Raw genomic sequence first — 13,272 nt, 5'->3', positions numbered from 1 at the left:
GGGCATCTAACCCTACCCCTAAACGTCATCAGGAACGCGCCCGTGAGAGCGCGAATAGATTGGCTGGAGCGAAGGCGGTGTCGGCCTACGCCCCCAGAGTCATCCGGCTGTCGCTGGCGGTTGCGCGGTTTGTGTGGGCTAGGTGAGGGCGGGGAGGCCTGGCTGTCTGGATCTCTGACAGGTGAGGCGGGGGACGCAGAAGTCCAGCCGCCCTCTCATGCAGCGGAGTCCGAAACAGGCCTACCAGTGAGTAGGACGTACACCTTTCAGATCTCTCCATTCTTCTGGCTCCTGTCCTTCCTCTACCCCTTTATTTTGAACTTTTGTCCTTTCTCTCCCCGTCTGTCCTTTACTTCTGTCTTCTTACCTTCCTACTGTGACGGGATCCCACTCTCTGCCTTCTCCTTAGGTTTAGATTTTCACTTCGACCAATCTCTCTTTTTGGGCGAGGTCCTTGGCAATTCGGAGGTACTTCTGGAAAGAAGGTGCTTTTAATACTTTAGGGGCCATGTCGTTATCTTCTCTGGCCACCTAAGCACCCTGACTGTTCCCGTTGGCGGAGGTCAGTTTTTGTATGGTTCCAAAGGGATGAGCTTGCTCCATGGCTGCCTCCCTTCTAGGTTGTGGGTTATGTCATTGTCATGGTTTTTCTAAGAGTTTTCGGGACTAAAAGTGATTTTCTGTGTGTAAACAGGATTAAGAGTGTAAACAGGGTTAAGAGTGAGAGGTAGAATAGAAAAGACAGGTCTAAAGTGACATAAAAGCTTAAATTACTAACTCGTTCTCAGTTTTGTCTAGAAAGAAGGTGGTTTTAGGGAAGCTTGAAGCCCTGGATAACGTACGTGTGTAAAGTTTTAAACCACTTGATGATTTTCTCCCAATATAATTTTGTGTTTAATGATGTACTTATGCTAATATCAAATATAATTTTCATGTCCTATGTTTCCATCTCCAAACCCAACTGGTTGAACATCAGAATATCTTCTTGAACTATTAATGTACAATCACACGTCAGCAGCTAAAGCTTGAAGTTACTGGTTCAGAATTTTTTTCTCACTGATTTGTTTTTGAGGTGTGGGGGTGGGATTAATCATTCCTCTTTAACTCATGTTAGTTGTCAGTAACATATTTGCTTTGCATGTTGCTTCTTTGAATGCTTGAGGCCTCTCTTGATGGTCTTCTGAGAAAATTCAGAGGTCGTATTGCCTTCCGCAGTAGTTGTGTTTTTATCTAAAAGTGGTATCTGTTTCCAGCGTCCACCAATTCACATGTGATTTTCAAGCAAGATCCTCCACCAGCAAAAAGATTAGGACTTGCTGAAGACTGAGATGATTGTTAGCATTTTTTAGCAATAAAATATTTTAAAATTAAAGTATGTACAGTATTTTTTACACATAATGCTATTGCACACTTAATAGGTTACAATACAGTGTAAATACAACTGTTATATACACTGTGAAACCAAAAAATTTGTGTGACAGGCTTTATTAACTTTATTGTGGTGGTCTGGAACCGACCCTGCAATATCTTGGAGGTTATTGTCCCTTATACGGGGCTCTTTCCTATTAGTTGTTCAGATTTGGGAAAGTCCACGTGAAATGAGTGTGATATTTCCTGCCAACAGTTTAGACTCAGGTGGGTTTCAAATTACCTTTTATAGGATTACTATTGAAATGGTTTAGTTGTAGCTTCATTATTTTTCTCACCCACCTTTTAAGCTAGTAAATAAAGTGGATGGCTTGCAAAAAGATGGATGACAAGGACCCCATAGATTTAAAGAATAAAAATTGTGCTAGTATTAAAAAATTGAAGGGATTTTTGTTTGTTTCTTTTTTCTTTTCTTTTCTTCTTTTTTTTTTGAGACAGGGTCTCTCTGTTGCCCAGGTTGGAGTGCAGTGGCACGATCTGTGCTCATTGCAACCTTTGCTTCCCGGGTTCAAGTGATTCTCATGCCTCAGCCTCCTGAGTAGCTGGGAATTACAGGCGTGTGCCACCACGCCTGGCTAATTTTTGTATTTTTAGTAGAGACTGCATTTCACCATGTTGGCCAGGCTGGTCTTGAACCCCTGACTTCAAGTGATCCACCCGCCTCGGCCTCCTGGAGTGCTGGGATTACAGGCGTGAGCCACCATGCCCGGCCTCTTTTTTGTTGTTTCCATTTAGACTTTGTTCTATGTACTTTTTACATAGTTGAACCTATTGCATTTAAAATTATGTGTCTTGAGTCTTTTACTTACTACTTTTTGAGTTTCTCTTTTTTTGGGAAAATACGCATAACACATTTTTAACTTTGTACTTATACATGTATTTACAGAAACTGCATAAAACATAACTGTATAATTTGATGAATTTCCACAAACAGAATATATCTATGTAAGTGGCAATCAGATCAAGAGCATTACTCCCAAAAGCCCCTCTCTTGCTCCTGTATTCTAGCAACCATAAGTAATCATTCTTCTGACTTCCGACATCAAAGATTAGTTTTGCTAGCTTTCTAAACATATTTTAATAGCTACATGAAATGCTATCATTTTTATATGCTGTAATTCACTTATTCATATGTTATTAGACACAATTTTCCTAAATTTTCTCTATTACAAATAAAACTATAGGGAACATCTATGTATTATTACAGAAGCTTTCCCAGGAGTAATGTTCCTCAGTGGAACGGCATAAACATTTCTGAAACATTTCATATATATTGACAATTTACTTTCCAAAGTAGTTAAAATAGTTCATACTCTCACCAGTGGTTTATGGGTCTTGTTTAACGACCCCGTAATAAGTGTTGAGTATTTATTTCATTTAAACTTTACTAAACTGATAGGTAAGAAATGGTATGGAAAATAAAATTTGAAACTCCCTTTATTTGTTGCCGTATGCAGTATAATACACATAGTATAGTGAATATATTAATGTTTGTATCTCAGTATCTTTTTAAATAATAGGCTCTATATGTTTAGGCTGTATGACTCTGACAAGTTTTAGTAATTCAGGTGAACAGTTTACTGCTTTGTGAGGTGGGATTTTGATCAGGCGACTTTATTTCTCTAAGCCTCAGTTTCTACATCTAGAAAATGATGACACTGAACCCAGCAACCTAGTATAAAAATCTTTGCTAGTTATCAGGAATGTACAGCTCTAATGTTGGAGCAGTTTATAAATTAGCACAGAAATAGATTACTGAAGAGGCCATTTGGCTCACCTTATGGGTTCTGGGATGAGTTGTGAGCGTATTAGTTAAATGCAAGGACTTTGAAACCAGCTGCATAGGTTCCAGTCAATGCTGGCTCTTCTGTGCCTCGGTTTCTTAATCTGTAAAATGGGGCTAATAATAGTACCTACCTATTAAGGGTATTGCAGAGATTAAAATTGCTACTCTCTGTGATGTCATTATAGACTTCTGTGTTACTAGCCCATAGAAACGCTGCAAGTTGGAGATAATGCCTTAGCTGAATTAGCAAGAGAATAATATTTTAGGCAGAAGGAAGAGCAAGAGCAAATTCACAAAACTTTGACATATGCGCAGCCAACTGTAGGTAATCCAGTATTTCTAGTGCACAAAATGCATAAAGAGGACAAAGACAGAGGTGGGTCTGAGGGGGAAACAGAGACTGGTTCATGAAGGCCTTGAATACCTGTTTGTCTTATTCACCACTTTTTTCCTCCTTTACCCAACATAATGTCAGTCATAAACTGATATTTAATAAAAGCATTTTGATGTTAATTAGGAGGCTGTAGTATATCTTCCACATGATACAGAGTCTTTGAAAAATTTCATGGGGAGTGTGACATAGTCATATTTACAATGATGTCATTGTATGGAAGGGATTCATATAGAATGGAATAGAAGGGGGCTAAGACTGGTCAGTAAGACCAGCTAAGAGGCTACTGAGGAAAAAGAGTGGAACTAGAAGACTGATAGTAATTGTGGAGAAGAGGGGCCAAAGTTATAAAATATCAGGTGCAGGAAGCAGAAAAGGGGAAGAAATGAAATCAGACTAATACATCTTCTTTCTTTTTTATTCCTTTCTAATCAGTAGCTCCTATTTCCCACCCCTTGTTCTAAATGTTTATACACTATGTTTCTTTTTCTAGGTCAGTTCTTATTTCTGTTGGGTGTTTCCATGCTCCACCATGTTAAGAGCTAAGAATCAGCTTTTTTTACTTTCACCTCATTACCTGAAGCAGGTAAAAGAATCTTCAGGCTCCAGGCTCATACGGCAACGATTTCTACACCAGCAACAGCCCCTTCACCCAGAATGGGCTGCCCTGGCTAAAAAGCAGCTGAAAGGCAAAAACCCAGAAGACCTAATATGGCACACCCCGGAAGGAATCTCTATAAAACCCTTGTATTCCGAGAGAGATACTACGGACTTACCTGAAGAACTTCCAGGAGTGAAGCCATTCACACGTGGACCATATCCTACCATGTATACCTTTAGGCCCTGGACCATCCGCCAGTATGCTGGTTTTAGTACTGTGGAAGAGAGCAATAAGTTCTATAAGGACAATATTAAGGGTGAGATTTTAATATAAGACATAGTATTTGTGATAAGACATATACCTCCTATATTTTTATTTTTTTGAGGTTAATCTCTGTAAAGATGATGTTCACTCCATAATTTTGTAGTTAAAGACTACACTCTGAAAAAAGTAGATTTTTTTAAACTTCTGTGGTCAAAAAGATAAGTGAGTTAGAATAAGGTGCTAAATTTTTGAAAGAAAACAACACTTACATGCACATTATTTAAAAGAAATTAGGTGAGGTGAAATTGCATGAAGAAAAGAAGACATTAGCTTTGCCTTTGAAAAATGTTTAACATTGTTGGGATAGGTATTGGAGAGGAAGATAGTTAAATGATGCCCAAAGAAAGTGTAAATGTGATAACGTGGTACAAACATTCAGTGCAATCTGGCATTCATTCACTGAAAATTATCTTAATTATTATTAATTCTTTCTGAGCTGTAATAAAATCATAGTGTTTGAATACTAAACTGGTAGATTTATAAGATTGTACTGCCCATGGAAGGTTGAACTTATATTTAGTATAGATTATTTTAGTTATTTAAAAATTTTGTATGATTGTCATAATTCAGTTTTCCAGAATATTTTGAATAGCCAAGAATCCTCTTGTGGCAGTATTAGATAAAAGAACAAAAAAGTAAGCAAGCATACAAATGTTAAGTTATTTTTACCATATATGAACAGCCAGATCTTTTCATGAATTTTAGAAATATTTCAATCAAGTACCATATCTTCAGATAGACATGAGATGATTGAGATTTGTTGTTTCTTCCATTCTTTCCTTTAGTGAGGTCCGGAACTAAATTTGTGCATTTTGGCACAAGGGAAACAACTGACTCTCTTAAGAAGTGAAGTATCTTTATTTAAATTGGTTTTGACATGTATGAGCATAAAAATAGTTGTTATAAAAGTATACTGTTATGAGATGAATCAACATTTTTAGTGGTGTTAAAGTAAATCATTTACCTTGATTCCAGACTCTTGAATCTTACATTATTTTTCTATATGTATTTAGCTGGTCAGCAGGGATTATCAGTTGCCTTTGATCTGTTAAAGTAAATCATTTACCTTGATTCCAGACTCTTGAATCTTACATTATTTTTCTATATGTATTTAGCTGGTCAGCAGGGATTATCAGTTGCCTTTGATCTGGCGACACATCGTGGCTATGATTCAGACAACCCTCGAGTTCGTGGTGATGTTGGAATGGCTGGAGTTGCTATTGACACTGTGGAAGATACCAAAATTCTTTTTGATGGAATTCCTTTAGAAAAAATGTCAGTTTCCATGACTATGAATGGAGCAGTTATTCCAGTTCTTGCAAATTTTATAGTAACTGGAGAAGAACAAGGTGTACCTAAAGAGAAACTTACTGGTACCATCCAAAATGATATTCTAAAGGAATTTATGGTTCGAAACACATACATTTTTCCTCCAGAACCATCCATGAAAATTATTGCTGACATCTTTCAATATACGTCAAAGGTATACTTTGTGGTTATTATAGGTTTTTCTATAGTTCCTTGAATGTAGGAATTTTTACACCATGCTAAAACCTAATTTTAAAACTGAGTATTATAAATTTGGAATGTTTTATTATTGTTACTTTTTGTTTTTAATGTACTAATTTTATGTTCTGTCATTACTTGTAGGAATCCGGGCAATAGATCCTTACTGTGTTTTCTTTATTCCTAAAATTTAACTCTGATAATTGTTAGATTCAGGGAGGTCTTCTACTTACATTTTTAAATTTTCCTCCGAAATTCAGATGCAGTTGTGAAGTAGATACTGGTATCAGACAAATGGGGATTGGAATATGAGCTTTATTTCTGCTAAAAGCTGAATTGGAAGATATCACTTATCACTCATATCTGTAATCTCAAGGAGGTCCCTAATATTCACCCCTGAATTAGACTCATCTTTCCCAATGAGAATGATGGGAAAAGTCCCTCCATAGGGACACATTTTCCTCCTTCATTTTCCTGTGAACAATTTGTTTATATTTCCACCCATTATTCACACTTTGCTTCTTACTAGCAATGCGCTCCTTCTCTTTACCTATGTTAAAGTCAGACCATTATTTCATGGCACAGGGAAAATCGTCATCAACCCTTTTTATCTCTATCAATCCTTGTAATTACTATTATCTCCAAACTTTCTAGCAAGCATTGCCTAGCAAGCATTTTATGTATGGTTAACTCTTGGTAAAGATAGTTTTTCTTGACTCTGCAGGATATGTGTGATATACTCTACCTAACGTGAAATTTTAGAGGAATGGTGGAAATACAGTTTTTGTAGTGATTGTGGTGGAAAGAACCTGTCTGGGATATGCTTAGTATTAAATGTCACAGTAAATCAAACTGGAATCTTTGATTTTTAAAGCCATGCATTTTATCCCATTTTGTTTCAACATATAGTACTAAGAATTAAATCATTTTCTTTTTTTTCCTGCCATGTACTTATTCATGTTTGATGCCTTCATTCAAATTAGAAAATTAATAACTAGTAAATAATAATAAATTTATACATCTTCAGCAAATTAACCCAAAGTTTGGGTCTACAACCTCTTATGAGGTCCAAGTCATTGGTTTGGAATTAAAAATGCCTCATTTAGTTCTCAGACCAAAGGTTACATTCCTAACCTCAGCTAGCTAATTCCACAATTTAAACTTTTAGAAGAATGGTTAGTACAAATTCTTGTCCACCAGAAAAATAAAGTAGGTAGAGTCCTGATGATGGTTCATGGACGAACCATTTCAATTGGAAAGCAAATTAAATGTAACAAATAAGTATTAAATATTTTGTTAACATTATAAACTACCAAGTATATTTGAGTTTAACGTAATTTTAAAATAATATTTACGCTTAGAAAGTGGATTTAATAGAACCTTTTAATATTTTACTTATTCATTGTTACAATTTTTTTTTTTTTATGTAGCACATGCCAAAATTTAATTCAATTTCAATTAGTGGATACCATATGCAGGAAGCAGGGGCTGATGCCATTCTGGAGCTGGCCTATACTTTAGCAGATGGATTGGAGTACTCTAGAACTGGACTCCAGGCTGGCCTGACAATTGATGAATTTGCACCAAGGTGAGTAAATTAAACCTAGATATTGTTTCAACATTAAGAAATGCATAGGACCATTTTATATATTGATAAAATGGATTTATAAATATAAATATCAGGCTAGATTTAGATTTTCTTATATTTGAGTGATAATGAGAGAAAAAGCCAATATTTCTAATAAAAAATAGAATTAAATTTGGCTGTACTTCTTTGTAAATTCCAGGAATATCTTGTTTCCAACTATTTAGAGAACACAAGTTTCACGTTTTAACAAACTATATTAAAATGTAGACATCATGTTTAGGCAGTTTTATTTTTCTAATTTTTCCATTTTAGAATACGGAATTAACCTATTATTTATTTTTTATTTTTTATTTTTTATTTTCCTGTTGCACTATCTAATGTAATGTTTTGGGATCCACTGTGCTGTTGAAACATTTGTTTCACAACAGTTTCTTAATAATGTTGTATGACAAATATGGGAAAACTTAAATGAAGTTTATGAAATATTTAAATTTGGAAGTCGAAAGTCATTCGGTGGTTCAGTCAGTACAGCAATCACTTGCTAAGCTTTGCTGTGCCAAACACTAGCCTATATGCTGACAATACAACATGTAGAAAACATAGCTTCTGCCTTCAGTGTTTATAGACTACTGAAATGCTCCTTTATACCAGGGATTTGTGTACTTATTGTGACAGCAGTTCCCAAAGTGTGGTCTAAGAACAGTTGGGCATTGCTAAGACTCTTTCTGGGGTATTTGAGATAAAAATGGTTTTTATGCTTATATTAGAGCTTTATTTGCCTTTTTCACTTTCATTTTCTCAAGAATTTATAGTGGTGTTTTTCAGAAGCTACACGATAAGTGATATTGCAACAGATTGCAGAAACAGATATGAGACTCCAGCTGTCTTCTCTTAAGCCATACATTGAAGAGATTTGCAAAAATGTAAAACAATGATGCTTTTATTATACATATATTTTAAGAAGCATACTTATTTTTCATAAGAAATGTTACTAATGTTAACATGTTGTAGGTTTATTTTGATTTGATTTGATGATTATTGAGATAGGATCTTGCTCTGTTGCACATGCTGGAGTGCAATGGCATGATCACTGCTCATTGCAGCCTCAGCCTGCCAGGCTCAAGCGTTCCTCCCACCTCAAGCTCCCAAGTAGCTGTGACTACAGGTGTGTGCCACCATACCTGGCTAATTTTTAAATTTTCTTGTAGAGATGGGGTTTCCCTGTGTTGCCCAGCTGGTCTCAAACTCCTGGGCTCAAGCTATCCTCCTGCCTTGTCCTCCTAAAGTGCTGGGATTCTAGGCAGTAGCCACTGTGCCCTTCCTTATTGTTACTTTTAAGTGAACTAGTAAAGAAAATATTGATAAATATTATACAAATAAAGAAATAAATTCTTTGGAATCTTCAGTAAGTTGTTTTTTTTTTTTTTTGTTTTGTTCTTTTTTTGAGACAGAGGCTCGCTCTGTCACCCAGGCTGGAGTGCAGTGGTGCGATCTCCACTCATTGCAAGCTCCACCTCCCAGGTTCACACCATTCTCCTGCCTCAGCCTCCCGTGTAGCTGGGACTACAGGCGCCCGCCACCGCGCCCGGCTAATTTTTGTATTTTTTTTAGTAGAGACAGGGTTTCACACCATGTTAGCCAGGCTGGTCTCGATCTCCTGACCTCGTGATCCGCCAGTCTCGGCCTCCCAAAGTGCTGGGATTACAGGCGTGAGCCACCGCGCCCGGCTGGAATCTTCAGTAAGTTTTAAGAGTAAAAAGGGAACCTGAGATAAAAATATTTGAAAATTGCTGTGTTAAGAACTTCTTTGGATTAGAGACTTAAATGTTAGACCTAATACCATAAAAATCCTAGAGGAAAACCTAGGTAGTACCATTCAGGACATAGGCATGGGCAAAGACTTCATGTCTAAAACACCAAAAGCAACAGCAGCAAAAGCCAAAATTGACAAATGGGATCTCATTAAACTAAAGAGCTTCTGCACAGCAAAAGAAACTACCATCAGAGTGAACAGGCAACCTACAGAATGGGAGAAAATTTTTGCAATCTACACATCTGACAAAGGGCTAGTATCCAGAACCTACAAAGAACTCAAACAAATTTACAAGAAAAAAACAAAGAACCCCATCAAAAAGTGGGCAAAGGATATGAACAGACATTTCTCAAAAGAAGACATTCATACAGCCAACAGACACATGAAAAAATGCTCATCATCACTGGCCATCAGAGAAATGCAAATCAAAACCACAATGAGATACCATCTCACACCAGTTAGAATGGCGATCATTAAAAAGTCAGGAAACAACAGGTGCTGGAGAGGATGTGGAGAAATAGGAACGCTTTTACACTGTTGGTGGGATTGTAAACTAGTTCAACCATTATGGAAAACAGTATGGCGATTCCTCAAGGATCTAGAACTAGATGTACCATATGACCCAGCCATCCCATTACTGGGTATATACCCAAAGGATTATAAATTATGCTGCTATAAAGACACATGCACACGTATGTTTATTGCAGCACTATTCACAATAGCAAAGACTTGGAATCAACCCAAATGTCCATCAGTGACAGATTGGATTAAGAAAATGTGGCACATATACACCATGGAATACTATGCAGCCATAAAAAAGGATGAGTTTGTGTCCTTTGTAGGGACATGGATGCAGCTGGAAACCATCATTCTTAGCAAACTATCACAAGAACAGAAAACCAAACACCGCATGTTCTCACTCATAGGTGTGAACTGAACAATGAGATCACTTGGACTCGGGAAGGGGAACATCACACACCGGGGCCTATCATGGGGAGGGGGGAGGGGGGAGGGATTGCATTGGGAGTTATACCTGATGTAAATGACGAGTTGATGGGTGCAGCACACCAACATGGCACAAGTATACATATGTAACAAACCTGCACGTTATGCACATGTACCCTACAACTTAAAGTAAAATAATAATAAATTTAAAAAAAAAAAAAAAAAAAAAAAAAAGAACTTCTTTCAAGGCTGGGTGTGGTGGCTCATGCCTGCAATCCCAGTGCTTCGGATGACCGAGGTGGGCAGATCACATGAAGCCAGGAATTCAAGACCAGTCTAGCCAACATGGCAAAACCTGGTCTCTATTAAAAATACAAAAGTTAGCTGGGCATGGTGGTGCTTGTCTGTAATTCCAGCTACTTGGGAAGGTGAGGCACAAGAATCGCTTGAACCTGGGAAGTGGAGGTTGCAGTGACCTGACAGTGCTTCATTGCACTCCAGCCTGGGCAATAGAACAACACTCTGTCTCAAAAAATCAACTTCTTCCAAAAATGTATCAGGAGTGGATTTGCCAGCTTTGTGCCTTTAGAGACAGGCAAGTAACCTAAATGTTTAAATCAGCACAGAATATGAGATAAAAGGGAGAGGTGAAGGAGAAGTATATGCCTAGACCAAATGCACAATCATTCTTTTACAAAACACTTTCTGACTATTTAAACAAAGCAGATTTGCTGTTTTATTTCATTCATAAGTGACTCCTATCTTACATATTGAGTATTCCTAAAATATATTTTTTTAAAGAAATTGAATCTTTCTTTAATGAAGGACACAAGAAGAGATTCTTTCATAAAGAAAACCAATTACAAAGTGAATAATTCTTACCTGAAACAAAATTTCTTCCATATGCATAAAACTGTGATTTTATGTTAGGTTTAAAGTTACATAAATATACATGTACTGATCTTAATTCAAATTAAGTTGTTTGAAATTAAAATATAGACCTTGATTTTCTAGTGTGTGATGCAATTAGTTTTTTTTTTCTGTTCTATATTGTTAAGTTTAATTAAATTCTGGACCTAGCATTACTATTTTAGGTTGTCTTTCTTCTGGGGAATTGGAATGAATTTCTATATGGAAATAGCAAAGATGAGAGCTGGTAGAAGACTCTGGGCTCACTTAATAGAGAAAATGTTTCAGCCTAAAAGTTCAAAATCTCTTCTTCTAAGAGCACATTGTCAGACATCCGGATGGTCACTTACTGAGCAGGTGTGTATATAATTCAAAATGTAGAATTTTAATAAAGTCTTTTATATATATATTTTCTGAGCAATATGGCACAAGCAGGAAATAGATTTAAGAAGCTATCTGTTATTTGAAATCATAAATATTCTGAAGCATAATGTATACTTAGATTTGTAATTATACATAGTATAATAAATAAATAAATAAAAATTGTCTCCCTCTAGTGGTTAACAATATAAAATCACTTACATCCTAGCTTCCATGTAGTGCTGAAACACTTTTGTAAAAGTAAACAAGGCTGGGTGAGGTGGCTCACACTTGTAATTCCAACAATTTGGGAGGCCGAGGCAGGTGGATCATCTGAGGTCAGGGGTTCGAAACCAGCCTGGCCAACATGGCAAAACCCCGCCTCTACTAAACATACAAAACTAGCTGGGCATGGTGGTGCATGCCTATAATCCCAGCTACTTGGGAAGCTGAGGCAGGAGAATCACTTGAACCTGGGAGGTGGAGATTGCAGTGAGCCGAGATCACACCACTGCACTCCAGCCTGGGCAACAAGAGCAAAACTACGTGTCACACACACACAAAAAAAGTAAATGGAATTTAATGATGAGGAAGAAGCAAAAGTCATAAGTTAATACTCCCATATATTTGTAAGAGTTATAATTCTTAACATAAAACTGCCTATTTAAAATTGATTGTATATACATACATATTTTATATGTTAAAGTTATATGTTTAAACAAGCATGCAAGCAAACAGACTGTTTAAAGACTATTTTTACTTGGGTAATTTTATTTGTTCTCTTAAAAATTGTATAGTTATGGCCTTGTTTTTATACATGTTCTCTTTACATATGAAATTATTTTGGTACATTTAAAAATAATTTATATGTGCAAAGTTACATTGCTTTTATACATTTAAATGTTGAGTAATAACTATTGTGCTCCATATGAAATATAACTTCAGGTTCTTATAAATGGAAAAATAGACTGGGCGCAATGGCTCACGCCTGTAATCCCAGCACTTTGGGAGGCCAAGGCGGGCGGATCACGAGGTCAGGAGATCAAGACCATCCTGGCTAACATGGTGAAACCCCGTCTCTACTAAAAATACAAAAAAATTAGCCGGGTATGGTGGCGGGCGCCTATAGTCCCAGCTACTTGGGACTGAGGCAGGAGAATGGCATGAACCTGGGAGGTGGAGCTTGCAGTGAGCCGAGATTGTGCCACTTCACTCCAGCCTGGGCGACAGAGCAAGACTCCATCTCAAAAAAAAAAAAATAAAATAAAATAAAGTAAATATAAATGAATAAATGGAGAAATAGAGACTTTTAGGTTGGAAGGAACCTTAATAATCATTTTTATTTTATCTTGCTTATTTTTTCAGCTAAGGAAACTGAAGTTCAGAGAGATCCAATGACTTGCCCAAATCACAATTAGGCATACAATAAACTAGAACTCAAATTTCAGATATCTCAGTTCATTGTTTTATCTGTTTGGTTAACATTTATTCAGTGCCTGTTTTGTACACATCATTGTGGTAGATACTGTGAGGTAGACAAAATAATTAAGGGAGAGTGAATTATGAAATGAAGGACTATATAGTCTTAAGTAGAAAAAGAATGTGTTCTTGATATACTTAT

General features: G+C 36.6%; 1 protein-coding gene across 2 annotated transcripts in view; it reads left to right on the top strand.

Annotated features, from left to right (window-relative positions):
• Positions 1-26: 26 nt before the first annotated feature.
• MMUT (methylmalonyl-CoA mutase) overlaps positions 27-13,272 on the top strand; it is a 35,997-nt gene continuing 22,751 nt past the window's right edge. The window contains exons 1-5 of one of the 2 annotated variants that reach the window (XM_050786162.1): positions 27-246; positions 4,099-4,522; positions 5,646-6,013; positions 7,467-7,624; positions 11,477-11,648. In XM_050786162.1, the coding sequence (XP_050642119.1) occupies positions 4,138-4,522; positions 5,646-6,013; positions 7,467-7,624; positions 11,477-11,648 (1,083 nt within the window). In that variant the 5' untranslated portion in view covers positions 27-246; positions 4,099-4,137. The remainder of the gene's footprint in view (positions 247-4,098; positions 4,523-5,645; positions 6,014-7,466; positions 7,625-11,476; positions 11,649-13,272) is intronic. The other variant, XM_050786163.1, reaches the window with a different exon arrangement.

Source organism: Macaca thibetana, chromosome 4 (genome assembly GCF_024542745.1).
Source record: "Macaca thibetana thibetana isolate TM-01 chromosome 4, ASM2454274v1, whole genome shotgun sequence".
In the NCBI taxonomy this organism is placed as follows: domain Eukaryota; kingdom Metazoa; phylum Chordata; class Mammalia; order Primates; family Cercopithecidae; genus Macaca; species Macaca thibetana.
This window is presented reverse-complemented; position numbering and strand designations above follow the sequence as displayed.